The sequence below is a fragment of the Branchiostoma floridae genome, chromosome 8 (genome assembly GCF_000003815.2).
Source record: "Branchiostoma floridae strain S238N-H82 chromosome 8, Bfl_VNyyK, whole genome shotgun sequence".
NCBI classification, from domain to species: domain Eukaryota; kingdom Metazoa; phylum Chordata; class Leptocardii; order Amphioxiformes; family Branchiostomatidae; genus Branchiostoma; species Branchiostoma floridae.
Genome location: NC_049986.1, coordinates 14,290,818 through 14,318,736, shown reverse-complemented (window position 1 = coordinate 14,318,736; position 27,919 = coordinate 14,290,818). Strand labels below are relative to the sequence as shown.

The window sequence follows — 27,919 nt, the reverse complement described above, 5'->3', positions numbered from 1 at the left end:
CTGGATGAATAGGCTCATAGTTGTCCCAGCCGGTTTTCACAAACGAGCTATTGCTGTCTAAACAAGCCCGAAAGTCGTGTGTACGTCGCCCGAGCCCCAGTGATTGCCGATTTCCGCCTCTTTGCCCAGGCCGGAAATGACCGTGGAACGGAATGACGTACTTCCGGGTCGGGAGAGAAAACAACACAGGCTAATCAGCGCTGACAAGCGACATAAAGAAGTACTGCAGACAGGGTTCCACGACCTCTACGACGGCAGTAGTTTCCATAAGTTCGGGGTTAAGTGTCTGTCTGACAGTATGAGACCGTTTTGCTGTATTGCATAGTAGTTTCATATAAAAAGACCCTTTTCGGACAGCGCTCAGATTTTCATTGAGTTCTCACCACCCAACGACGTCGCATGATCGCATATTTTCTCGACTACTCTACTCCACTATTTTGGTGTTGAAGAAATCAAGTAACATTGCATCGCATACACTCGGAAGCTACCTAAACCTTTATCATTATTCCCGAATGAGTTTATTTGAATTTGTAAAATATAAGTTATGTTGCGAACTTGAATTTCCCGCCACCGGGACAGGCTTCCCACAATCCAGCCGGCGGGACAAACATGGCGTCTGCAGGGAACCGTATCGCGGAACTGTGTGAGGAGTTCTGGCAGTGGAGACTGCGGGAGAGCCCGGAGTTCGCCACCTCCACAGGCTGCCACACGTACGACCACCTGCTGGATTCACACAAACCACAGGCTTACGGAAAACGCATGGTAAATCGGTTAGAACTTGCCATATGTTTTTGATGTGCCGCAACAACTTTCACTTCCGCCTGGAAAGATATTAGCCTGATTTAACCGCGCTTCTCAGGCCCGTCATACTGCCGCGCGGGGAGGAGTCTACAAGCTCCGGATAGCGGAGTTTGCGTTACACAGACTAGAAAGATATGAACCATTCAAATTATCCATGGCCGGTGACAACTAGATATTACACTTGTTGCACTTGTTGGTATGTTGTCGTATCATGCACATGGTTAACGATAGGTGACTTGTACGGTTTAGCCGCTCCGAAATGGATTTCTTGGGTTCAGGCTTGTAGAGCTGAGATAGGGTCAGACTCGGGTCAGGGGGCGTGGCATGTTTCATCAGGTGTGCATGGCGCGACTCAAAATATTGATATTCTCCAGCAGTCTGTCTGCGTTTGACAAGCAAAAATTCTGTCCCGCTGCCAACAACTCAACTAGGATGTTAAAATTGTAGAGTACAGGATAGAAAACATTCAGGTTTTATGTTATAAATAATCCTGGAAATTTTGAAGCTGTATAAATCAGTATTATATATTTTATACTTAGGATATAATGTTGAATCGCATCGCAGTTTTGTGTAAATAGGAAAGGTATAGCTTGCCAGGGAAACTGTGAGGTGTAAGCAAACTGTTTTAATTTTCTTGATTCATAGTGAAAGCTATTTCATTCCATGTTTTCAAAACCGTACCGGTGCAATGGCCGAGTGGATAGAGTGTTCGCCTTGCATGCGGGCGGTAGGTCGTGAGTTTGATCCCGGCAGAGTCATACCAAAGATTTTAAAAATGGTACATGCTGCTTTCTCTGCTTAGCACTCAGCATTCGGGAAAGAGTATGGAAGTTGAACACACACCACTACCAGTGGACTAGCCCCCTGCTGTAGTGATTGCGTTGTGTGGCCCAAGGGCTACTGAAACAGAGATGGGCGCCGCCCTATGCGCCATCAGGCGCGGGAAGGACTTTTTTTTCAAAACCGTACCCAACCCTCCTGAACATGATACCTAGGCTGCGACAGGTTCCTGAAGTTTCCTGAATTGTTGCACAAATCCTGACAGGTGTTTTGTGAGAAGTTCCTGACGACGGTGGAAGACTGTGATGACAGTGGAGCGACTGCTGAGGAGAAGTTGAGTCTGAGACTGCTCAAGACAGAGATCCAAACTTACCTGGACGGCATCAAGTTTAGTCCGTAAGTGACTTCTGCCTTACATTGCAATGTCTATTGCATGAAATATTACATCTGTACATGATTTACTGTAAATTCATTAACTTGTTTTATTTTGTGGTGGGAAGAAAAAGGAGTTTTTAAAATTGCTGTTGAAACAAGTTTGGAGACATACTTGTATTATGAATTTTCAAAACCACCAGGAAAATTTTCAGATTCACACTACTAGTAATTAGACAAACAGTCACAACAGAGATTTAATAATGAAAACCCCTGCATTACTAATGCTTATAATTTCTCAATGGAAACTCCACAGCCATCTGTACCCTATCAATACTATGGAGGGTCCACATGTGGAGTTTGAGCGCCTGATCTCCTTCATGAAGTTCAACAACAAACAGGACTATGACATGTACTTCTCCAGGCTCAAGGCATTCCCAAATCAGGTCAGTAAAGAAATGTTATCATCTAAGCAATCATGGCTGAAAATCCTTAACCATTCCAAGGGCCTATCTACAAAGCAGTACCCCGAGTCAGGTAGAAAGCCACCTTGGCAATAGAGAACAGAACTGAATAAATATTACTAGTAATATATCTATGCTAGGGGGAACCAATTCTTTTCTTTTTGCGTGTGGATATGCTCTTTCCCTGTCTTGAAAGCAAAGAGATTGCATGTATGAAAACATGATCAGTTGTGATGCTCTTTATATTTATGATTGACATGGGGTCTGACACTAAACAACTTGGAAATGTAGCAGTCTTTCATTCTGATATACGGAGGTAGTATTGTCTACTTCTTAAGTCATGCAAGAGATGTGTCATCATTCCAGGTAACAGAGATGATCAACCTGATGAAACAAGGAATTGTAGAGGGAAGAACTTATCATCAGTTCAGCATGGTAAGTACATGTACTTCTGAGGCGATTATTCCTACAACACCTTTTATCTAATGTTACAACTCTTGTCCAACTATATATGTATGTTCAAATGTACTTAATAAACCTTGCAACTGAAATGTTAAAAGCTTCTAAATAGCATCTCTTTAAAGACTTGCCATACTGTTGAAAATTGGTGTCAGTAATTATATGTAACAGGCATGTGGAGATACCAAATCTTTGTATAGATCAAGGAGAAGGTAGACTTTTGTGAAGTATCTTCCTTTTCGGAAATGATGTGATATGGATTGCCCCTTCGTTTGCAGTCCTGACGGTCTGACTTGTTGAGATGTACATGTATGATATTCCACAGATTGGTGTGTGTGATGCAATACAAGACCTGGTCTCCATGAAACCAGAGGACTGTGGTATCTACGAGCCACTCAAGAAAGTTCCAGAGGCACTTGGGACAGAAACAGTGTATGTTTGACAGACATTCTGTTTGTAAAGCAGTATAAAAGTACACCAGGCAGAACCTGGGTGCATGTAGTAACTTCTTTTAGAGACTAGGTATTGTTATATGCCATCTGCAAAAGTCCTATCTATCTATGAAACAACAAACACAGAACTTTTTCTTGTATCTATTCTGTCCTAAGACAACAAAGATTAAACATTTGATTACTAATCATAAATTTATTATCTTTAAAACATTATAATGTAGGTTTAGGAGACCACCTTACATATAAGATATTAGCTCAAATATGAGCATGTACATCAAGAGAGTAAGTGACATGATTTGTTTTTCCACCTTCACAGCGCCAAACTGCAGGCCGAGGGTAGAGCCTTAATACAAGACCAGGTGTTTCCAGCATTCCAGAAGATCAAAGACTTCATAGAGCAGGTATCACCTTCATCTGTCTTGAATTTGCAGTATTGATATTTGACACCCAGGGCTTTTTCTCTTGTTTGTGTACACATTGTGAGCCTGTAACACATCAGTCATCATCATATCTTATCGTTCCTAATCCAGCTGTAGGCTTTCTCTTTGGCCTTTCTTAGATCGCTATTTGAGCAGCTTGAGTCGAGTTCACAGTTTTGTAAAAGTTTTTGTATGATTTGCAGGTCCTCTCTGCAGGTTTGCCCCTTTTCAATAGAACAATGACATACCACCTTATCTTTCATTGTAAAACTTTGCTGACTATCATTTCTTCTAAGGCAGCTTGAATTTTCTATGATGGTATGTCGCAACAACATAACAGATGAATCTATGTGTGCCCACTCCAGGAGTACATCCCAGCCTGCCGTCCCTCCATAGGCTGCTCCTCCCTGCCGGATGGTACGGCCCACTACGAGGCTGCGCTGAGGTTCCACATCACGTGTGACATGACGCCGCAACAGGTGCACGAAACTGGGCTAGAGGAGGTGGCCAGGATCAGGGAGGAGATGCAGAAGGTTCAGGATCAGTTATTGTAGTTACGAGTAATGTTATAATTGTAGCCATCTGTTCAATTTTAGCAGGGAGAAGTGAACGAGTAGTACAAACATAAAAGATAACTCAGCTGAGTGTTGTTGTGATCACCCTACCCAGACTATGGGACACATTATATGGGACTACATATTGGGCCCCAACATCTGACCTGGGACTTGCTGGAGGCAAATGAGAAGGCTGTGGCCTGGCTGCAGTACTGGTATGGAACAAGATGATGATGATGATGATAAACATAAAAGATGCATGGACATTGAAGATGTGAGGTACAGATGTTAAGATATTTCTGTTGTCTGCAGGTTATGGAAAAGGTGGGGTTTTCAGGAGAGTTTAAAGACTTCTTGGAACACCTTCGTAAGGATGACAGCTTCTACTACCCTTCAGAGGTAAGTAGGAAAAGTGGACATCTATTTTGAGATTTATGTCTGTTTTACAAAAAGTACATCATGCTGATTTCTTGAAAGGTGAAAGCTTAGGCATACTGATAAGATGAGGTGCACTTTGTTCTGATGTTAAAGAGTTGTTAGACAAAATCTAGTACCTTCAACAGCTTGTCCAATTCACAAACTTCAACAAGTCTCTTGAGTCTTGTTTTCAGTACATGATAGATTAATTCATGATCATTTTAACCAAGAAAATGCATTGATTCAACAGCAAGAGCTCCTCGATGGCTTTAAGGATATGGCAAATAACAAAATCCGTCCAAGACTTCCACAGCTCTTCAACGACATTCCAGACAATGAGCTGAGGTATGTGCTAATCTCATATGATTAATTGTTACTTGAATAGACTGGTCCTGGATGTCAGTCAAGACTAGCAGTCCAACCATAGACTGTTATCCATTCCCAATTTTCCCATAGTAGCCATATCCAGTAATCATAGCGCTATACTGCATTTATAGCCCTATCCAAAGCCCATAAGAAACACAGAGAGAAAATAGGACTGAATACAAGGCTAGTCTGAACAATGAGAGAGGGGTGGGATGCGCCGCAATTGTCACACACGTCAAGGCAATCACTGAAGCGGACAGGGCTATGACATTAACCTGTACCATATCCCTCAATTGGTCCTTCTTCAGATCGAAAAAAAATCAATGTCAAGACCACACTTCATTCCATTCAGTGCAAAAAGTTAGATGATTAAGCAGACATTGCAGGAACATTCAACTTGTTTTTTCTGTTCTAGTGTGATCCCTGCCCCACCCAGCATGGCTAACAGTCCAGCAGCGTTCTACCTGGCACCCAGTGATGATGGCAGTCGTCCTGGGATCTTCTATGTCAACTGTTCAGACGTCAGAAGCAAGTAAGGGTCATAAATTGTAATAGATGAAAGCGTTGCCCTCTTGCTACAACTGGATGCTCGTTTTGCTGAATATGACCACCTTGCCACTAATCTCCTAAATGGCCAGATGAAATTAAGCAGTTCTATTTTGATATACAATGTATCTATTTCATTGTCTTCTTTTTTAACATTGTATCTTTGACACAAATTTCTTCAGCTCACTCTTCACAGCTGTTATTTTTGTTTTCTGTAGCCCCAAGTATGAGATGATGACACTGGCCCTGCATGAGGGGGAACCAGGACATCACCTACAGGTGGGTTAAAACCACATATATGGTTTCTGTATTAATGCAATAATTGTCTATTGCTGAGTCTATTTTTTAGGCTGATAAACTTACCAAACTATGTCTTTTGGTGCAGGCTTGCTACTCCCTCAACCAGAGAAATTTGCCAAGCTTCAGGCGTTTCTTTGAAGACCGGCGGTACTACGAGGCCCCAGGCAGGTTTGCCATGTACACTGCATTCATGGAGGTGAGGATAGCATGGAAAAGTCTATCAATATAGACTTGAAAATGCTCTCAGCATGGATAGCTAAAAACATAATCTTAAAAGTGCACTCAGAGAGAGCTATTAAGTTAAGTCAAGTCAGCTGTTTTTATAAGACACCATTTTTGCTTTTAAGCTTACTGCACCATCTTTTCCTCCTTGAAAGGCAGTTTGCTTGGTTGTTCCCCTGAAGCTGTTTTGTCTGTGATCCTTCTGCTATAACACTATCTGCTTCTAATATTTCAAACTATTCCAAATCTGTGGTTCTGTGATGTTTCCCAGGGCTGGGGACTGTACTGTGAGTACCTGGGAAAGGAGATGGGGCTCTATGAGGACCCTTATTCTCTGTAAGGAATCTAAGCTATATACATACATTGCATTTGATCAAACTCACTTTCATGACTGTGTTAATCATTTACTGTAAGAAAATTGTGGCCAGGCACCATTTGTGCAGCATGAATATTACTGCACATTAACTATCTAAATGATAACATTTTCATAGATGAGTTTCCTTCATGCTCAGGAAAATAGAAATAAGACTGATAAATGTGTATAGTATATTATTGCAGTATGTTGACATTAAGCTGTTTTTTGTGTGATAAAAACTGCATTTCCTGTCTAACCTGTTTTCACCTTGATGTCTATCCAGGTTTGGCCACCTGTCATTTGAGATCATGAGAGCCTGTAGACTGGTTGTGGACACTGGCATGCATGTCATGGGGTAAAATCCGTTTATGTTAATATTTTTAACAGAGTAAACTTTTAGAGTAAAAAAAGCTCAGGAAAGAAATATTAATATACATGCATGTAAATGAAGTTCAGATTTGGAGGAGAAATGTTGATAAACCAAGTTTAATACAATAGTAGAATGGTGGCTGTTGTTTCTTTCAAAATGTCCTTTAATTTATTTCCAAACTGGGGCCCGCCCCAGAAGTTTTTGGGGAATGAAAAGTATGATTCAAAAGACACTAAGCTACACGTAGTAAGAGAATAGTTATGGGCATTATTTGCGTATATTTTTATGTATGCATTCTATTTTTCGTTTCCACAAACATCCCAGCCGGGCCCCGGTTTTGAAATGTGACATTGCCCTAAATATATATAGATTATGATTTTGTAAATGTTTGGAAGGCTATCGCATCAGCATTGATTATAAAGTTATGTAATTGGACAATGTTGTTTACTCCTCCAGATGGTCCAAGGAGCGTGCTGTTCAGTACATGAAGGAAAATTCTGCTGTTTCTCCCAAACACATTGAGATTGAAGTCAACAGGTACATCACCTGGCCTGGACAGGTGGGTCTGTGTAGTTACATGTTCTGTAGATTCCTTCATGTTTAAGTGTCAGGCAGGTCTTACAACCAAAAAAGTGTCACTTGTTTTTGAAGCCCTTTGTTTCTGCAATACATTTGGTGTAGACTCAAGGATTTAATATTCAATCTTATTGCACATGTGGCATATTTGATGTCTTTGTATGGGCTAAAAAGTCATGCATACATCATACACGTACCTATAGCAGATGCTGGAAATGTACAAATAACATTGCTTCCCTTTTCCTTCCCCATTCCCAGGCCTGTGCCTACAAGATTGGGATGAGGAAGATCCAGGAACTGCGAGAAAAGGCAAAAACAGAACTAGGTAGTCACTCATAGTGCTGTACATGTCAGATTTATAGGCAAGCCATAAATATGCTTTTTGAAAATAGTCTATGATATGTTATCCTGGAGTCCAGCTGTGTGCTTTTAGTCTCTCCCTGGAGGTATGCTTATGGAAGTGTAGCTACATTTGTAGTGATATGTAGATTTGACTATCTAAATTATACATACATTGTACTATTAGGTGTTTCAAACTGTTGCTAAGCCAGCTTTTGCTTGCTCCTTCTTCACATAGCATATGTAGCATTATCTTACTAAGAAAGAGGTCTTCCCTTGCTAATCAGTACCATTGGTTTTCTCACATTTCTCAGGTTCCAAGTTTGATGTCCGTGAGTTCCATACTGTTCTGTTGGGCTGTGGTTCTGTACCTCTCAACATCCTGGAGGAGGTGGTGCACCAGTACATACAGGACACCAAGCAGAAGTAAATCCTGCATTGCAATGTATACAATACAATCCCAAGGGGTGCCTAAGTACATGTATTCAAACAAATTCTGTTCACCTCATATGGATTATAATGAGATTCATAGAAATTCTACTTAAAGCATACAAACTGGAATGGACAAAGTAGTGGCTTTTATAAAAAAAGAAACTGACAAAGGATAAAATTTCAGTTTTTCATGATGAATGAAATTCATAAATATTTTACATAAAAGTATAATATTTACGAATTTCATAAACTTCTTATGTTTAGGCACTCCTGATCCCATCTTAAACACCAGAAAACAAACAGCAACTCTTTCAACCATCTGCAATCCTTGAAATATCAAGTTTGAAACTTAAGACAATCAAGTGAAGCAGTTTTGACCACTCCATTGTATTTGGACATGAAAAGTTTTAACCTGTATCTGTTCATCAAGCACTTTGTACCCATTATCCTGGCTACATTATATCTTCCTGCTGTCTAGTCAAGCTGTAAGGCTAGTGATCGTATATTGTTTAAACCAATTGACTTCTCATTGACAGTAAAAAATACTTTAAAAAATAGGACTTTCTGAGGAGAACATGCAAAGTGTGATTGTGAATTACAACTTCCTCTCTCTAAAGGTAGATAATATGTAACGTCTTCTCTTCCTAGTTAAGGAATGAGTGGAAATGTTGCAGAAGACAATGGTATGATACTTAAGGCACATAATTTAAGCATTCTCCAGAACAGAAAGTTTGGCAAATTGTTACTCATACACACATGTGCAATGATAAATGATAAGACTGTTCTGTTAAAGAATTGAAGAAATATCTTGTGAATTAACATATATTATGTACAGTAAGCTTTGTGGAAAAGCATCTTTATTACTTGTATTACGCTGTATACTATAACAATGAATCCGGGGCAAGTATGTCTGCATACTGCTGGTTTGCGCAAAGAGCTTTTATATAGGATATGCATGTAGGTATGGTCTAGAAAACATTGGATACCTAAAGCATCGGATTAATGTATTTGGTAGTCTTGGAAACTGTAAGCTTGAATTGTAAGGATCACAAGTCATGAAGTTCTTTTGCTGTTATTTTTGGACATGTACTGTTCGATGGCATGATCCACATTCTCTTACAATATAGATAACATTGTATAAGAATTGATTTAGGAGATTTTATACAAATTTCAAGTGTAAAACTCATAAAAATATTTGATAACGACACTACCTGTTGCAAACTGGAATGATAGGCATAAGATGGAATTATGGTTATTAAAAGAACAATTAAAGCTAAAAATGCTATCGAGATGCTGACAGTAAACCACAAAGTTGTGCTTTTTGTGTAACAATTTTACACAGCTCCAATGGCTGAAAAACTGCTATGAAGTATTTGTGTGAATGCATTTCTTTCTACAGGGTAAATAATTTTACCTGCTTAAAATATTAGTGACTGTATACTTCATATTCTTCTCAAATGTGACATACTTAGGTCAGGTCAAAGCTCAAATCCAATAGTGTATAAAGCCTTTAACTAAATTATATCTAACTCCTATTATAGAAAACATTGTCTAAAATGAGAAAGTGCAACATTTCAAAATACAAACCAAAGAAACAATACATGTGACATGCATGTACACTAGAATAAAAAGACAACAACCATGCAACACTTTCTGATAACTCTCAATAACAGATTCAATTGGTGTAGAAATGTTCTATATATTGTTCCACCAGAGCTTAAGTGTGTCACAACTTGTGTCTGCTACATTCTCATATGAAGTATTGAGAGCAACTTTTTGCAGAAATTCAACCTATTCAGTGACAAAAGACATATTGCAGCCAATCATAGTTGAGGTGGTCTTGTTGTTTGTGAGAATGTCAGTCTATTGTCCGTTTGACAGTGTATTCTATGATGTTGCAACATCTTGTGCTGGGGTGGGGGGTGTTGCCATCTGGGGCAGAAACATGGATTTGAGGTTGCTGGACAGGCTGGCAATCTCTTGGTCCTCCATCTCGTACTGACGGATGGCATTTGCAAATTTAACAGCTCCTGAGAACAAAGGTGCAAAATACTGTCATCGGGTCCACAAGTTGGTTAAAAGTTCATTTCAGCTTTAGTGATCATTGTAGTCTACAGGCGAGAAGAACTGCTAAGAAAACGATCTGAAGCACAAGTTATATTATTCACTAATGACAACAGCTTGCGTGTTGCGCCAATATACCGGGCGGCTATATAGATACAGATAAAGAACAGTATAAATCAACTGAAGCACAAGATTGTTCACCCATGGCAACATTAAGAATTGCTTAGAAAATGACATGAGGCACAGGATTATACAGTGCCACCGATGACAACAGAAAGATTATTAACCCATGACAACAATAACAATGAGGGTGTATTGAAAGGGCCCATGTAGCCAGGGCCAATCTAAGCAGCTTAAAGAGTAGCTTATACCAATGTTGTGATTGCCATTTATCATTGGGTTTACAGGAAATTGGGGGCCAGGTAGCTTTTCTGCAAACCTGTTGTGATGATGTACATGTATAATGTAGTAGGATTGCCCACTGTGTCTCAAGGTCCTACTGTAAGTAAAATTTAGTTGGGGGCGTGTTGGCCTTGGACTAAGTTGGAGGTGGTCTGTGACCCTGTGACCCTAGAAATAAAATCTAGTTGAATCTAGGCTAGTACAGCTGCAGGCAGTAGCCTGGTATCCAGCTGTATCATAGCTCCCGGGTCTCTTCAGTCCTCAGGAGAGACTCGGGGCTATATGACACGACTGGATGCCAGGCTATACAGGTAACCTTAGTGCTGTAGTAGGAAAACACCAGTATAAAACATGCCAAAGCCTGCTCACCATCACCATCTGCAGAGAAACCATACTTTTGTATGACTTCCTGCTGAATCTGCGTTGCTACGGGAAACACGATCTGCATCATCTTCATCATGTCGTTCCCCGCCTGGTCACGTGCCTCCTCCATCCGCGCCATGTTCTCAGGAATGGTGAAGGCATTGATAACATCCTTCAGGGCTTCTATAGTTAAAATAATATCAATGTGTACATACTTGTGCAAGGACTGGAGACACATAAACTTTGATGCACACACACATAGACATAGCTTAATACACAGAATGGTGAAGGCATTGATAACATCCTTCAGGGCTTCTATATCAAAGCAAGGAGGTTGAAGATAAGATCTTGTTTTTAACCTTCTTGGTGAAAGTAAGATTATAGTTAAGATGTACATACTTGTGCATGGCCTTGATACACAAACATTGACAAATATGTGTGCAAACACAAACCACCTCCTTGCACAAATGTATTAATACACACAGGCAAAGGCAATACACAAATGCACACATACACAATACACACACACAGAAAAGAGTTTGAGAACCTCATAACGTTACCTTCATAAGGTTAGAAATTTTATCACAATTTTAACATTCCTGGCATGCAGCACAAGAATAGAACATCAACACTCCAACCTCTTGTAGTAGGAGCAACCTTTCCATTTTCATTCATTAAGATTATAATTCATACACATACACAGACATGCAAAATACACAAATACAATACACATGCATAGAAACACGAAGACAGATAGAGAAACAGAGGACGAGAGCGTTTAACGTTATCTGTTCCTAGATCAAAGACGAATGCCTTCAGAATAAGATAGATTGCACTCAATGTAACGTTACTGTATACAGAAATAGAAACGTACAATGTGTAGAGAAACGCATAACGTTAATAGACAGTGGAGTAGATTACAAAAAGGTGAACCCAAGTTGTTATTCTTTACCTCTTGCCTTTTCTAACGTTAGTATCGACTCATTCGTTGAACTGGCCATCTGAAAAACAAGTTCAAGTGAAAACCGACGATTTTTCTTGCACAACAGAAGACAGGACTACAGTAGTTTTACGACTGACAGCTGCGGATCTTTCCTTCACTAACTCAGACAGCTACTTCCGGTTTGATGGTATGTTTGTGATTGTTGCTGTCCTAAGCAGATACTTTATTGCCTGACAGAAATGTCCCCTATATTATATCTAATATCACAGTGAATATCTTACAAAAATATCTATATGAGCAAGAAATTCTATAAAAGAAATTATTTCATTCGTAGTATAATTTTGTACTAGTATTTCATGAACAGAATCTACGAAGTTTTGTCTGGCAAATATTTGGCAATAGTGGTCACATAAAAAAGCAATCCCATCGTGCAGCGCTTCTAAGATGGCGCCTTACTCAAGATTTTAAATGTGCCAAAGTTTTATATTTGTCTAGAATTATTGCGATCGGGTCGGAAAAAAATATCTGTGTATCATGGATGAAGAAACATTGATGGTGTCGATCCAGAATTATAAGGAACAGGTGAGATGTGTTCTCTTTTGAACAGTTTCAGTAAGATTTGTGTCGTCATATGGGGAGGGGGGCAGTCGGCGATCGTTCCCGTATATACCATAGAAACCATATACCAGTATCTAGAGTGTATAAAATTGCGGCTCAACTAATTTCAGTGATTTTGAGACAAAAAGAGATAGTGGCGCAAAACTACCGAGGTCACGGGTAAATTTCTCATCACTCGGTTTCCAGTGATGAAGTCGCGTCGTCACTGGCTTACCAGTGGGGAATATTTATCGTCACTAGTTTTCCAGTGATGAGGAAACCTCAGCTGGTAAACCAGTGATGACAAATATTCAGTTTACTGATGAAAAAGGAATCATAGTTTCAGTTGAGGGGATTTCAAAGTTAGCACTTAAAGTTATACTAACGTCGCCTCTGCAAGTCCCAACACTCCCGGACCAAATCTAACAGTAACACGGCTATGGCGACATGTGAATTAGGGTGTTTTTGTTGCATATCGAACTCAGAACTGGAACGTTTTAGTGCTATTAGAACGTGGTCACTGGAAGCCCAGTGCCAAAATAATTTCATCAATCGGTGTCCAGTGCCGAAGAGTCACCGATCACTGGAAAACCCAGTGAGGAACCTTTGACCTCGATGGTTCCGCACTCGGTGTCCAGTGACGAATGACGTTCATCACTGGGTCCCGAGTGACGAGCGGAGTTCATCACTGGGTCCCGAGTGACGAGCGAAGTTCATCACTGGAAACTGAGTGACGAGTCAAGGTTCATCACTGGAATTCCAGTGCCGAGAGATTTTCATCACTGGAACAAAGCAATTCATCACTGGGAAACCAGTGACGAACTTTCTTCGTCACTGGGTGTCCAGAGATGACGCCATTTTGAATATACTTTCGTCACTGGGAGCCCAGTGAGGAACCCGTGACCCGCGTAGCCTTGCGACAGTGGCTGTCAAACAATCGTCTCCATGCACACACCATCACACATCCCAAAGCTGTGAACTTCTGCTGCCATCTGATGACAGAGTTACAGAAATGTATCTTTATGAATATGATTATTTATAGATTATGCTACACATTTTTGCTAAAGGTGCAACATGATATGAACGATCTGTTGTGAAGAACTGTTCAGTACGGTGTAACTTTATCACCATCACAGCTTTCTCAAGTGGAGGCTGCCCTTTCTGGTGGTACAGAGGGAATGGAGGAGCTGGTCCAGCTGAAACACGACCTAGAGGAGCTCATCACACTTTCAGAGGGTAATATTGCAGACCTGCTATTCCTTCTGATAGAAATATCATTAGAATGTGCTGAATAATTTGATTTGGAATGTGGAGAAGTAATAGATCTAATACTTTGTCTTGATAGTTATTTTCTGACTCTAATGTTGCATTGAAAACAAGTGACTCTCTATTCAACTGCCAGACATTGCTAAGATCACTTGACATTCAGGGCATTTGAAGTTTCCTTGTATGGTAGTGTCTTTTAAAGCTGTTTGCCACCATTTTGTGTTTTCCAATATTGTATTTAATACTTCTAGAGAGCTTACTGTCCATCAAGAAGAGCAAGCTGCTTGGTATGCTGGAGTCTCCATCAGATACTGCAGGTGAGACCAGTACTGCAGCAGCTGGGAGCAGCACTGATCCTTCAACATCTCAGGACACACAGGAGTCTATGGACGATGAGTTTGCAGTATTTCAGGTATGTGGGAGAGAGTCAGGGATGGTTGACATACCATAAAATGCAAAATGTTTGTGATGCTTTTGTACTCACAGTTGTCAGAACTGAAAACCATCACGAATTTTTTTTCTGCCTTCTGCCTACCTACACCCAGGTTTCAACTGCAAACTTAAAACCTATGTTTTCCTTACTTAAAATGTGCCAGCACTATGCACTGTCTGCCAGTCAGCTAATCAGTAGAATACTATGTAAGATTACTAAGAAACTGGCATAGAAATTTGGCATTAAATGGCAAACAGGCTTTCCATTGATATAAGATACAATGTCAACACTTAAGCCAAACACAGTTTTCATACTTAAATGTTTTTCTATGTATATCAACAGAAAGCAATATCAGGAGAGGCTGGGCCTTCAGGGGCAGGAGACACAGTGTCACAGACAGCAGTGCTCCATGGAAATGATTCCAGTTCCTCGGATGAAGAGGAGAATGACCCTGATACTGATATTACCGGGATGAAGTGCTGTGCACCCTTCACCACAGACTGGGGTGTTCTACAGTACCACAATGCCATCATCCTTGGGGCAGAGCCTCCCACTCAGGAAGTGGACTTCCCAAGAGTAAGTGAGAACAATTTTTATTTTTTTTCTGCTACATCGATTCCCTAAAATGAATTTCAAGCCCTGCCCAGCCTGTAGCATTTCTATTTGTAAGTCACAAGGCTGAGGGTTTGACCCAATATCAGATCCTTCTACTTCGAGTTGCAGACAGAATTGTGTCCATCTGCTACTAGTACTTGCCCCAGTACAACATTCAATTTCAATACAGTGCTAGTGGAAGGAGAGCAAATATGAAAGTGTTCTGAATTAAAATGTTTTGCATGACACTGTGTAGCCAGCTAATGGGTGCCTCCTCTTTCTTTCCTTATTTTCTGCAGGTGAGGGTGATTTTCTGTAACCCGATAACCAACAGCATGCTGCCATGCTCATACTTTCTGGAAGGAAAATGTAGATTTTCTGAGGAAGACTGCAGGTGAGAACAGTCCCTTTCACAATATATACATTTATGATGATTGATGGCCCTTGTGTACTTGTGTAATGATGAATTTCAAAGTGAATTGACTTTGCGAGGGGCAGTTTTGTCTGTGTTAAGATTTTGATGAATGTATTTTAACCTTGCTTTGTACACTGTAGTGGTTGTAGTAATTCTGTGTTTCCTTAATAATGCAGGTTTTCGCATGGAAACTTAGTGGCTGTGTCAGACCTAAGACAGTATAAAGAGCTGGACTTCAGGTAAAACTGACTTTTCCTTATTGATTTATACATTGTGTGTCATTGAATTAACCATGTCTGAGTTATACATGTACATTGTATATGTAACACAAGATTGCTTATAACCAAAGCATTAGAGATAGCAAATCAATAGACTGATAGAGCTTAGTAATTGATGACAGCAAGGACTGATGTTTGGTGCAGTTTGTTCAGCATCTGATAGAGGGCATTTTTTTACCCATAGATGTCCTCTGTAAACTTGAATATGTCAATTGCTGGAAGGCAGGATTAAGATGTAAACCATATTATAGTCAGGAACACTCAGACCTGTTACCATATCTTGTGGTATACAGTTTTGTTCCTTGCAAACGTAGTACATGTATATGGTTTCTGACAGTCAACTAAACTCATTCCAAGGTCCTTAAGTGTTGTTAGTTGTGATACAATGCATGTGATGTGACATATGACTTGCTTTGAAACTATTATTAACCGATTGTAGCTTAAGCTTACCACTTAGAATAAGAGTCAGTTTACTTATCAAATTTAAAAATTTATGACTTTTTCTAAACTTGCCTTAGAAAAGCAAAGAATATAAAACCTTTTTAAATCAATCAACTCAAATCTAAGAGATACTTATAAGATTGGACTGTTCCTATCTCTCAAGAAGATCCCTCCCCCCTGCCTTCCCTTTAAGGCATTCCATACGTGTGACCTTGACATCTAGCATGCAACTGCTCCCAATATGAACAGACATGGGATCCGCTTATTGCATCATTGAAACCACATGCAGCGTCGGACCACTTTATCTAGGTCTAATTTGATTCAACATCTCTCTGTCAGTAATGATAAACATGAAGATGTATGTCCTTCCAGTTCTGTAACTGATCGAGCAGTCGATGAGTCAGTGATATTTTCCATGTTAATATTTTGGGTGTTCTATGGATCATCCTGCAATTTTTATGGATCAGCTGATCTTTGGAGATCAACGAGCCCATTAGATAAGATAGGGTAGATTTTCAGGCAGAAAATATGCAAGAACCTTGTACCATCTTCTAGTGATCAACAAATACATCTGAACCTCACCGACTACATAAAATGTACTGGTAGTCGGTGCATAATGGTCACTAGATGAGAGTTCTTCTTCCCTTCCATGATAGCAATCAACATTGGGTAACTCTGTGATGTACATTCTATCTATTTTTAGGAGATTCCTAGTATACAAAATGTAACAGACCAGGATGTACCCCAGAATATATTCATAGTTATAGATAAATGAGTATACCCTGTAGGGGGGGGGGGGGTACTGGTACACGACAAAACCATTTTTCTTGTTGGACCGTCTGAAAAAAACAACAGACCTGATAAAATCAGTGGACCTGATTTTGGACTGATTAAGAAATGAACAGATTATATCGGCAGGCTTTCACACATTTGGGGGCTTACCACCAGGATCAGAGTTGAGGACGCAAGTCTTCACAAACAATCAGGTCCTGGTTCAGGTCCGGACCTGCACCTGATCCTCTGGACTGAACCAGACCTGTACCTGAATTTTCTGTACCGGTACCCACCCCTAATACCAGAGTATATTCTGGCCTGTAATACCAGCTTGCAAGGAGGAATGACCTGGCACTACCCTGCTTTTGATCATGAACAGTCTGGCGTAGCACCAACTACTCAAATGTATCACTAACATGTCACCACCTTTCACTTGACACCTGTAACTATTGACAGACTTGTAATAATTTACAGCAGTGCCTGAACTGTCTCCGATTTGGTTCTACTTATCTTTTAATCATGATGTTTATACACAGGGGTTATATGCCACCATAAAGCAGACATTTAGATAGTGTCTAGCTGTGTCCAAGAAACTGACTTCATTTTTGATCAGAAGATTAAAGCATCTAGGGAGATTTTTATATTGAAAAGTTAATGGTACAGTCTTTACAGAAGACAAAAAACTGATAACAATTCTTGGTATAGAGGTATATATCACACACACTCACTCACTATCTTTATAATATAAATACCACACAAATGAATGCCAAATTTCATGTGTATATCAGCTATTTGATGTGACATTATAATGCCAAACACACATTCAAGGAGATTTTAAGGTGATGGCATCTGTACATCTGCATTTTTTTATGTCTTCTCATTGCTCCTAATGTGTCCCAGAGGACCAGTTGGCAGTTAGGTTATGTGCTTGTTTCTTCTCTAGACTTAAATATTGAAGTACAATATCTCCCCATGTAAGCCCTTAAGCCTAGAACTGAACCTGACTCATAAACAGCTCTACCAAATGTCACCTCCAGTGCAGAGATGCGGGACTAATCTGGAACATAATGCCGACCGCATGGCTAGGGAATGTTCTCCACATGTTCCATTGCCATAGCAACACAGCACACAGACAGGTACCTGGTGCTGTTCCAAGAGTCTGCTGCCTGTAGAAGTTACTGAAGATTGACAGTATTGAGCCTGTATAAATCCTTCACCTTCTCAAGGACTGAACAGGCTTTTACCCTTAAACTAACCTCTGCATAACTAGCCATTTTCGTACTAGTAAGTTGATTAATGTCAATTTGCTCAGCTCTGTTTCTGTAGGACTTGACTGGTTCTGGTAAATGTTAAGTCTTACCGTGAATTATTGGAAAACAGTAAGTTTCCTGCCCCTGAATTCTACATACCCACATCAAAGTACATTGTACAATATACAGTCAAACCTGTATTAGCGGCCACCTTTGCATAACGGCCACCTGCCCATAGTGGCCACTTTTTGTCGGTCCCTTGGATTCGTAATGATTAAGAAATAGGCTTAGCGGCCACCTGTCCAACGCGGCCACGGCCACACAATTTCCGGTCCCGCAGGTACAAAAACACTGCCGATTACGGCCACGCGGACCGCTGATCTATGTTTCGGCACGCGTTCGGCCATATACAGCTGCCGTATCGTCACCCTACGCCGGATTTAAAACCTCTTTGATTTATTTTCAAAACAAAACTTCGTTAACTGGCGCTATCCATACCCGCCGACAAGCGAGGTCATATAAGGTCAATAGACGACACCAATATTACGGAGGTAAATTGCGTTAAAGTTACGCTCTAATACACTATCGCTTAGGTTAATTTTCATCACAAAAACTTTCTAAATGAATTGTTACAAAGACAAAATGATATGAACTTCAGACTATGGTGGATTTTATTCTTACATTTATTAAGAGATAAGTCTAAAATGACGAGACTTTTCTTGTGAGTACCACATTAGCATAATGGGCGAACCTGACGTGTGAACGCAGGAGGGAACACACGGACGGCGAAGTATCAAAGGATACAAGACGAAAGATCAAAGAAATATGACGATACCGGTCTCTTCAGACAATATCAACTGTAGAACATTTAAAACTTTTTATAGCTTTTGTTTTCTTAATACATATAGTGTAAAATCATTGCAGTACATGTACAGTACTGTATTATGTGAATAAAGATCAGTGGGTACTAAAACCATGTGTAACTTATTGCTTGTGGTCAATTAATTAGCATATTCTCTATAGTGGCCACCTCTCTATATACAGTGGCCAATTTTGACCAGTCCCTTGAGTGGCCGCTATAGACAGGTTTGACTGTAGGCTTCTGAACTTTACTCTTTAGTGTGGATCACATCTCTTGGAATCATCTTCATCCAAGAGTGGTACTACATTTATTGTGAAATTTGTTGTTGGAAGCATATCCCTAGTTTTCTTAAGTTCAGTGTTCTACTGTCTTGTACCACTTGGCTGCACTCATGTGCACATGTTAGAATGGGTTTAGAATAAACCAACATTATGAATTTCCTGCTGTCTCTGTCTAATGGGATGGATGTCAGGAAAGTTAGTCCTTTTGTGGTTTGAGTTATCTGTAGCTTGAGTACCATCCTCTGTATTGACCACTGGATAAAGCCAGCAGTCACAATGGAGGATGATACTCAGGCTAAGTTATTTGTGTTTTATGGAAAATATGGTGGTAGACATCCATGCTAAAGCCTGAGAAACAAAACAGAAGTTGTCAAAGTTGTTGTTGGTTTGCAATTCCACTTTAGGACCACAGTCAGAACTGACTTAAATGTAGTCCCAGTTCTTGCCATCATTATTTTTGTTAAAGCCCATTGGCTTAAAGACACCTCTTCACATCTGCCTCTGCTTCATGCCCCAAATACTAAATCACAACCAAGGAGACCAATCTGTTGGACGTGTCAGACTACAAGATGGCAATGTAGATATGGGAACATGGTCATGGGAGTGATTCTGGGATATGGAACTGATCAGGCTGTACCATGGTCTGTGGCAGATTGCCAGGCTGCAAAATGTAGATAGGACTTGAGAATCATTCTGGAGACTTCTCTACATCTTCAAATCAAAGACTTGTGCTTAGGCTAACATAGAGGTAAACATCATCGGAGAGGATAAAGTTGGATGATATTGATTTCATATTTGTGCCATTTAGTGATGATGTTAACAGTATAGATGATTCTGGTACAAGTACAAGGCAACAGTGTCTCACTTGGCAGGAATTTTTTTCTAGACTTTTGTTTCGGAAAATATTGATAGTTCAAAGAGAGAGAAAGAGAAAGAGAGGGTGACACAATACATTTTTTTAATTTGTAGAACTGACTTTTCCTTGCTGACTGCACAGTTCCTGGTTTGGGAAGTATTTTACACATCTTCATCATATCTATTTTCATTTCATAATCCTTTCATAGCCATTGGTCTGCCACTTGTTTTCTACGTTGAGTCACTGTAATTGTGGTATTTTCTGGACTTATGCCTCTTGTCAGCTTCCTCTGGCAAACCCTGTACACCAGGTTAAAAAGAAGTCCTTGCAAAGAATCTAGAAACATGACAAGCTGCCAACCTTGTTACTTCTACAATGCTTCCCAAGTGGAAGTGGGCGTTTGCACAGCGGGGAGGTGTCAGGATCAGCCGGCAGGCTGCAGAAATCCCCGCTGTTCGTGCCTCAGATCTCCTGTTCCTGTCTCAGATCTCCGTCCATCCTGGCAGAGAGTGTGACAGGATGTCCACAGGTGTGGGAAAACCTAATGTCACGGAGCTGTGGCTCATTTCAGGATCCATCCACACCTATAAAACCTGCTGTCAGGGGAGGGAGATAGTAGCCATGGGTAAAATCTAGCAGGATTCCTTATGATCAGATTTGAATTATCAGGTCGTAAGATCATTCCAAGAAAGGGACAGAGTTAATTGTCTCTATCCAACTATTTTTAGCTTCACCTAAAGTCATTGGATACTGTCACGAGAGGTTTGGAGTGACACTATCCATAGACTATCCAGGCTCATTAGTTGCATCAGTTCATGTGTAGAACTAAAAGCATTGAACAATTTTATCGATCCAAACCATTTACCTCCTAATTGACTGTAATGGTCAAAACAGGTGTCCATGCCTCCTGTAGTGTACGTATCCTTATCTGGGGGACTAATTAGCATATAGCGCTGGCTTATTAGCTGCATGGACTCACAAGTAATCTACCGGGGCAGGTTGAATAAAGGTGATAGATGGATCTATACCAGAACTGCCCAAGAAACAATTCAGGGGACCAATAAAATGTGGTCAGTGTGGTCAGTGTGGATTTCGGACCATCAAAAAGTTGTCACATTGACCAGCTGCTCCTTATATGTACAGGTTTGGTCACTTGTGCAGGTATCTAGTCCAGGGCTATCTGTAGGGCTCATCCCTCTGTCCTAGGATGGACAAAGATTTACCCCATCTGTACTGTTCCAAAAGCTTGAAATTCCTGACATGACATTGATGAAAATGTATTTTTCTAAGCTTAAAATATCAGATTTGATAATGAAAAGTAACAAAAGGAGAGGCACTGATTACCTTTGCCAGAATGGCTAAGGTTATGTTTTCGGTTTGGTGGTGTGGTTCTCCCCGTTTGTGAGCAGCATAACTCGAGAGGACTTCGATGGATGCAGCTGATATTTGGTGGGTGGGTAGGGGTGTGGAAGACGAAGGTCGAGTTCGATAATGGGCCTCCTAGCGGCTTGCTAAGGTACTGCAGCAGGACCTGTATGCTTGATATCTCGCGTTCCGGACATGCTGCGGTCGTGATTTTTGAGCGTTAGGGAGCCCTTAAAGCAGGGAGTGATTGCTGCGAGTTTGGGCCCCCTAGTGGCTTTCATGGAAGTGCAGGCGCCGGTTTAATTGCAAACTTTTGTCTGCGGACAGCATAACTCGAGAAGACTTTGACGGATGCAGCTGGTATTTGGTGGGTGGGTAGGGGTCTGGGAAACGAAGGGGGAGTTCGATAATGGGCCCCCTAGCGGCTTCCCTTGGTACTGCAGCGCAACTTCCGGGTGTGTTTTTCCATCTTCTGAACATGGTATGGCCACGAGTTTTGGGTGTTAGATAGCTGTTGTGCTCAGGAGTTAGTGACATAAGTTTGGGCCCCCTAGCGGCTAGTGTAGGGATAGCAGGGGCATTCTTGTCGAAAACCTCTGAAGCAGTACAACCCCACTCCACCTTAGCAGCTGTCAGCACAGTTGAGGGGTTCCTGGTCCATGAATTGGACTGGCCTATGATCAGTCAGTACTGTGAGCAACCTGATATTTCAGAGGTGGAAAGGTCAGACCTTGCAAATGTGTTAGTTGACCCTTAGGCCATATGATCAACTTGGCAAGCCAAAATGATGGGCTTATGTACATAACAACGGTCTTAGTCTGTATTCTTCTCCTTCCTTTGAGTTTGAGAGGTAGGTACACTGACATCTCTCTTTTCACTACATGGTCTCAATTTGAGCTGTCCTTGCAGTAGTCTTTTAAAAGCCATTTTCAGTCTCAAAGCCTTCATGCATTCAAGTCTGTCTCCAAAGAGTCAGAACTTTGAAGCTTGAACTATGTAGAACATGTATCTTACCTTTTATATCATATGGTTGTGAGATTTGGGGCAGAGCTAATTCAGAAGACAATTGCCCAGCAGAAATTACACGGAGGTGATTTTGTGGAAAATCTTTTGGGTGTACATAGAGATACAAGGAACATGAGGTAGTAGAGCAGAGCTTGGGACATTGTTCCCAATTGACTTACATATATTTAATGTACAGTCAAGTTGTGGCTACGCTTCAAACATTCGGACTTTTCAACACATCCCCTATTGTGAGTAGGCGCGTTATCACTCTGTCATCAAATTGAATATGAACTGATGAACAGCTGTAAGGAATTCAGGTTACAAGGCGTAAGGGAAATTTGAAACGATATCGGTTACTTTTTTCTATGGATGTCTGAATTCACAGTTAGACAATAAGTACATAATGTACATTGTTAAAAATGTGGTTGAAAGATATATATATCCAGATATGTTTTCATTGACTGTCTACAAAAAAGTAAAGAAGGGATTCTCCAGGGAATATTATATAAAATTTTCTAGATAAATATGTGGTATGGTGGGCTTTGTGCAAACTTAGAAGTAGTGCCTACCCCCTTGCAATTGTGACAGGGTGGTGGAAATGGTACTTGTTTCTCGATGCTTTAAGCTTGAGGGTGACTTCTGAACAGTTTCATACAACTAAAATGCACATTTGTGGAGTTATGGTTTTGGAGCTGAGGGGTTGCCGCACAAACCTGGACAATAGACTAAAACCACTGCGACAATTTTACCTTTGCCAGAATGGCTAAGGTTAGGTTTTGGATGTGTTTGTGTGTCTGTGTGTGTGTTAACAGCATAACTGGAGAAGCCTGGGATGGATCCTGATGATATTTGGTAGGTGGGTAGGGATCGGGAAACGAAGGTCAAGTTTGATAATGGACCCCCTAGCGGCTTGCTAAGGTACTGCAGCAGAAACTCAACTTTGGACGAAATAACTCTACAACATGTTGACGGATCGTCATGATTTTTGGTATGTAGATAGAATGAGTGATGACTTACATAATGAGATACGAATTATGCACATCAACAGCTCATTTGCATAATTAATTAGGAAAATTTATAAATCCACAGCATTCCATGATAGGACTTTCAAACTTGTAGCTGGGAAGGAGAGAAATATCTATAGATATCAATTATGCAAATGATGACCTCATTTGCATTATTAATGAGAAAATATGAACATGTTGACGGATCATCATGTTTTTTGGTATTTAGGTAGCGTAAATGAAGACCTAAATAATGAGATACCAATTATGCAAATCAACAGCTAATTTGCCTAATCAATTAGGAAAAGTACAAAAACCCACTGCATTTCATTATAGTACTTTCATCAAAGTTGTCACATATGTAACTGAGAAAGAGGGAAGAGAGTAAGGGGTGTATTTTATTTAAGACTGAAAGAGAATAAGTCGAGAATGGATCAAAGGATCATCATGATTTTTGGTATGCTGATAGCTTAAGTAATGCTTGATACAATTTGATATCGATTAATGGTACCTTGGGATCTAATTTGCATAATCAATGTTGAAATTTTATAAACCAACTCCAAGCATATAATTATAAAGAAAATGAAATGAGTAACGCATTTGTCTACAGACATCATTCTACATAACAAACCTTGTTATTTGGCAAAGGTATGTGTTCGTGGAACTCTAGTTCAGTCTGTATTCTATATTTTGTATTTTGTCCAGTATTTTAGAAGAAGGATCTCAGTGCCTTGCCAAGTACAGGAATGGGCTGTGGTATCCAGCAACTGTCAAGGGTTTTCAGGAGGATGGCTACAAAGTGCAATATTCCTCATACCAGGAAACAGCCGTGCTTGGTGCTGAGTCGATTTATCCTACAGGTGAGTACCTGATTTGGGAAAGTATCCTATGTTTTGAATAGCAAAGATTAAGTTCTTTATTCAAGACCAAACAGCCATCATGATGTTACCAAGGCATAGCCAACACTTTGGTCATTGGTCATTCTGTGACAGCAGAGAAGACATGAGCCTGTATTGTCCGCCAGAATTTGGCCAAGTAAACCTCGTTGATGAATTAGACTCACTCAGTCACTCAGTCACTCTCACTCACTCACTCACTCACTCACTCACTCACTCACTCACTCACTCACTCACTCACTCACTCACTCACTCACTCACTCACTCACTCACACTCACTATCCATTGTTTGATTAGACTGAATGATGTTTTTTGAAGACTGAATCTGAAGACTGTTATCTACCTCACAGATGTCCTCAGCTCATCATCATCCTCTGACAGTGAGAGTGAAGAAAACAGAGACAGTTCCAGCAGTGCCAGGCAACAACAAGATGCAGAGGAAGAGGAAGACGAAGTTGCCAGATACGTGTGGACCCCCAGTGGAGCAACATGTGCCTTGGGAGAGTGGGAGGCTCACACCAGGGTAGGCACTTTTACATTGTATTGTTTCATTTTGTCTTATGTAAGTGATGGATATTGGGCAGGGCAGGGCTTTAGCCAGCTCGAATTTTTTTTCCGTCAGCCAATTACAATTGTCGCGAAAACCGCGAAAATTGATTAGAAGGACTGAACTGAGACCTTGAAAAACGGGTTTTAATGAGATTATCGTATGCGAAAGGGCGCCGACACACATTGTCAACAATCATAACAATAGCAAAACAAACAGTGTGTGGCTTTTACGGCCGTGGACGGCGTCCCCAAGCCGCCTGTAGCTTCCACCAAGGATTTTTGTCCGTCAAGGTTGACGGATTGGTTTTAAAATTTTTCCGTCAGACGCAGCAAATTTCCGTCAATTGACGGAAAAACGGACGCTGGCTAAACCCCTGGGGCAGGGATTTAGTCATCTGTTTATCTGGATAAAAAAAATGACAGCTCTTGATGGCAGATGTTGGCACATTGGCGCAACAAATTTGTGTGTGTTTTTCGCACACTTTTTGACAGATAAGACAAAGAGGCTCGGTGGGTGCCACTCCACCATCATGGTGGGTATAAGTGTAAAGTGCTTTTACCAAGGGCATGAGGTTGGGGCAAGGTGAGTATCGAACCCTGGACCTATAGGGCCAGAGTCGAATGCTCTAGCCGTTGCACCACTCAGACCTCTATTGGTCAACTGGATAATGTAAATATTGGAGTGGTAGCCTATACTAACAATGTTTTTGAATTTGTGGTTTTTGTGGTCACTTGTCACACCATGCAAATATCACACATGCAATGTACAGCATCAATACCATTGTATTGGGACTATTGTTTAAACCACAATCTTGAACATACTGCAAACTCTTCATGTTGTGATGATGATTTAGTAAAGACAGTCAGTTTTGACCTTCTGTGAACCTTGATTCTGAAATGGGATGGTTTCTTTGAATCTTTGCGTCTTGTACTGAAAATGCTGTCTTAAAGCTGAATCTTGTATGATGGATTGTTTGGTTTCTCAAGTTCACTCTTTGTGTTGATGATTTATGGTGTTATGTCTAAGGTAGGGGAGTGATTTAATGTACAGTGACAGGTTCAGCTGAGTTCACGCTACATCACAGCACCAGATAGCCTAGAAGGTGATCTGCACGTGCCTGTTCCCAATTGAGCTGTTACCTTGTAATATGATTACTTGATTTGGAAAAATAAAGCTTTCTTTACCACATGTGACAAGATATGAAGACCTGACTTAGGCAAGATCTCCTCCCTAGCATGTGGTAAAGTGACTTTCCCCTCAAGTGTTCGGTGATCCTGTAATTTTGTAAGTTGAGAGTTCTATTTCTGGAGAGAGTTGCTGTGCAGACAAGCATGCTACTGGTTGTAGTCTGTAGGACAGGATGTTTATTAAGGCAAAAGAAGCTAAGGAGATTTCCCTTGTGTTAGGAACCTGTACATAGCATCTGTCTTCTCTGTCAGACGAGTGGTCTTTGTTGAGCCTGAAGGAATTTTTTGGTGGAAAATTTTGTGTCATCTTTCAGACTTGCCTGTAGTGCTTGTGCTCTTCTTGGATATCATGTCTTGTGTAAGAATTTAATCTCAAACCATTGGAATTGCTTTTTAATATTGTCTTTGGGAAAGAAGAGCTGCAGTAAATGAGGAGCGTAATTACTAGTATCTTGGTTTGTATTCACAAGGAGCTAACTGCCTACCACATAGATGCATCTAAATACTATAATGTTATATGATACATGTACAACTTATAAAAAGATGACTGCAGCATTAGATATACCTAGAGAAATGCTCAAGTGCAGCATTAGATATACCTAGAAAAATGCTCAAGTAACACACATGCCATAAAGATCACAAACTTTCTTTATTGAGGAAACATCCTTCCATGGATTTCATTTTAACAAGTATAGAGAAGTTGTTGTATTGGCTTTAAGTTTAAGTCCCATCACCAAGTCAAAAGAGCTAATCTTGTATAATAAACACACCCAAGCTAATACACCAATGTTCTGCAATCTGCAATGATACTGTCACTAAATAAATCTATTTACCATTTTTCTTTCTCTGGATTTCAAACCTGTGATTAAACGTACAATTTGTACAAATCCGTACTGATGAAAATAGTTTCCTCATACTTTCAACAGAAAATAACAAAAATAGCTGTTGCACAAGAAAATTTACCATATAGTTGATATGATACAAACAGCTAATATGTACCTCTAACCTACATCTGTTCCTGCTTAAGTTGATAAAGAGACCTTGACACCAATGCTGCTTGATGAAATATGCGCTATATAATAATGCTTTTTAAACTGATACAAACTTTACATATCACAACTATGTTGTATGTGCCGCACTGTTCGCAAACACAAGCATGGTTAGAGCTGCATCTAGAACTGCTCCTACAAGATTCTCTTTTCCTGTGACACCTTTGTGCACTTTTTAAACACAATGATATTTCAACTCTTATCTAGATCCTATCTAATTAAACATAGTATCAGGTTAAAAAGGAAGAAAAAGTATCCTATTTCACAAGAACTTTTGACTTTATTCATAGTATTTTCTTGGCAAGTTTTGGCCTTGTATTCAGAAATGAGGCCATGAGGGGCGACTCAGACCAATTAAGTCTATCCTAAACAAGAAGAAACATCAACTCTCATAATTCTACTGGGTGCCATAATTCCACCACATAAAAAAAAATGTTACAGAGGTCTTCTCAAGATTGTCTTGAACACCTAAATATTAAGTATAGTGTATATACCTCAGGATTACTGATGTGGCATTGGTACAACTCTTTAGATCACTTGAATTTTTTTCTCATGTGACGGTATTATTGCACCCAGAAGAATTATACGAGCTGATGTTAGAAATGATGAAAAAACAAGCAGCGTTTCAACAGGCTTAGTATAACTGAAGCTAGGTTAAGTACTCCTCTACACATACGCAACTTCTAGAACTACTACATAACACAGATCGTAATATACACAAACATATAGCCTCTCCTGGCTTTTCAAGTACTTAACTTCCCCCCATAGAACTTAAGTTTCACTCAACAAGGCAGTATAGTAAGTAAGGATGACATTTTTT

General features: G+C 40.3%; 3 protein-coding genes across 3 annotated transcripts in view; 2 read left to right on the top strand and 1 right to left on the bottom strand.

Annotated features, from left to right (window-relative positions):
- The first annotated feature begins 577 nt into the window (after positions 1-577).
- LOC118421793 lies at positions 578-8,942 on the top strand. The gene is made up of 17 exons (XM_035829294.1): positions 578-762; positions 1,847-1,977; positions 2,270-2,399; positions 2,784-2,852; positions 3,202-3,308; positions 3,645-3,729; positions 4,113-4,280; positions 4,614-4,700; positions 4,969-5,063; positions 5,500-5,616; positions 5,849-5,909; positions 6,016-6,126; positions 6,424-6,488; positions 6,791-6,862; positions 7,334-7,436; positions 7,712-7,778; positions 8,107-8,942. Exons 1-17 carry the CDS (start codon positions 610-612, stop codon positions 8,220-8,222), a joined length of 1,737 nt encoding a protein of 578 aa, XP_035685187.1. The 5' UTR covers positions 578-609; the 3' UTR covers positions 8,223-8,942.
- A 266-nt stretch (positions 8,943-9,208) lies between these two features.
- Positions 9,209-12,168, bottom strand: LOC118421351 (protein C10-like). The gene is made up of 3 exons (XM_035828612.1): positions 12,006-12,168; positions 11,060-11,236; positions 9,209-10,254 (listed from the first exon to the last, which is right to left on the bottom strand). Exons 1-3 carry the CDS (start codon positions 12,052-12,054, stop codon positions 10,112-10,114), a joined length of 369 nt encoding a protein of 122 aa, XP_035684505.1. The 5' UTR covers positions 12,055-12,168; the 3' UTR covers positions 9,209-10,111.
- A 223-nt stretch (positions 12,169-12,391) lies between these two features.
- LOC118421319 (zinc finger CCCH-type with G patch domain-containing protein-like) overlaps positions 12,392-27,919 on the top strand; it is a 104,355-nt gene continuing 88,827 nt past the window's right edge. Inside the window, exons 1-8 of the mRNA XM_035828566.1 lie at positions 12,392-12,578; positions 13,730-13,829; positions 14,111-14,271; positions 14,635-14,868; positions 15,186-15,280; positions 15,478-15,540; positions 24,123-24,277; positions 24,664-24,836. Coding sequence (XP_035684459.1) covers positions 12,531-12,578; positions 13,730-13,829; positions 14,111-14,271; positions 14,635-14,868; positions 15,186-15,280; positions 15,478-15,540; positions 24,123-24,277; positions 24,664-24,836 — 1,029 coding nt within the window. The 5' untranslated portion in view covers positions 12,392-12,530. The remainder of the gene's footprint in view (positions 12,579-13,729; positions 13,830-14,110; positions 14,272-14,634; positions 14,869-15,185; positions 15,281-15,477; positions 15,541-24,122; positions 24,278-24,663; positions 24,837-27,919) is intronic.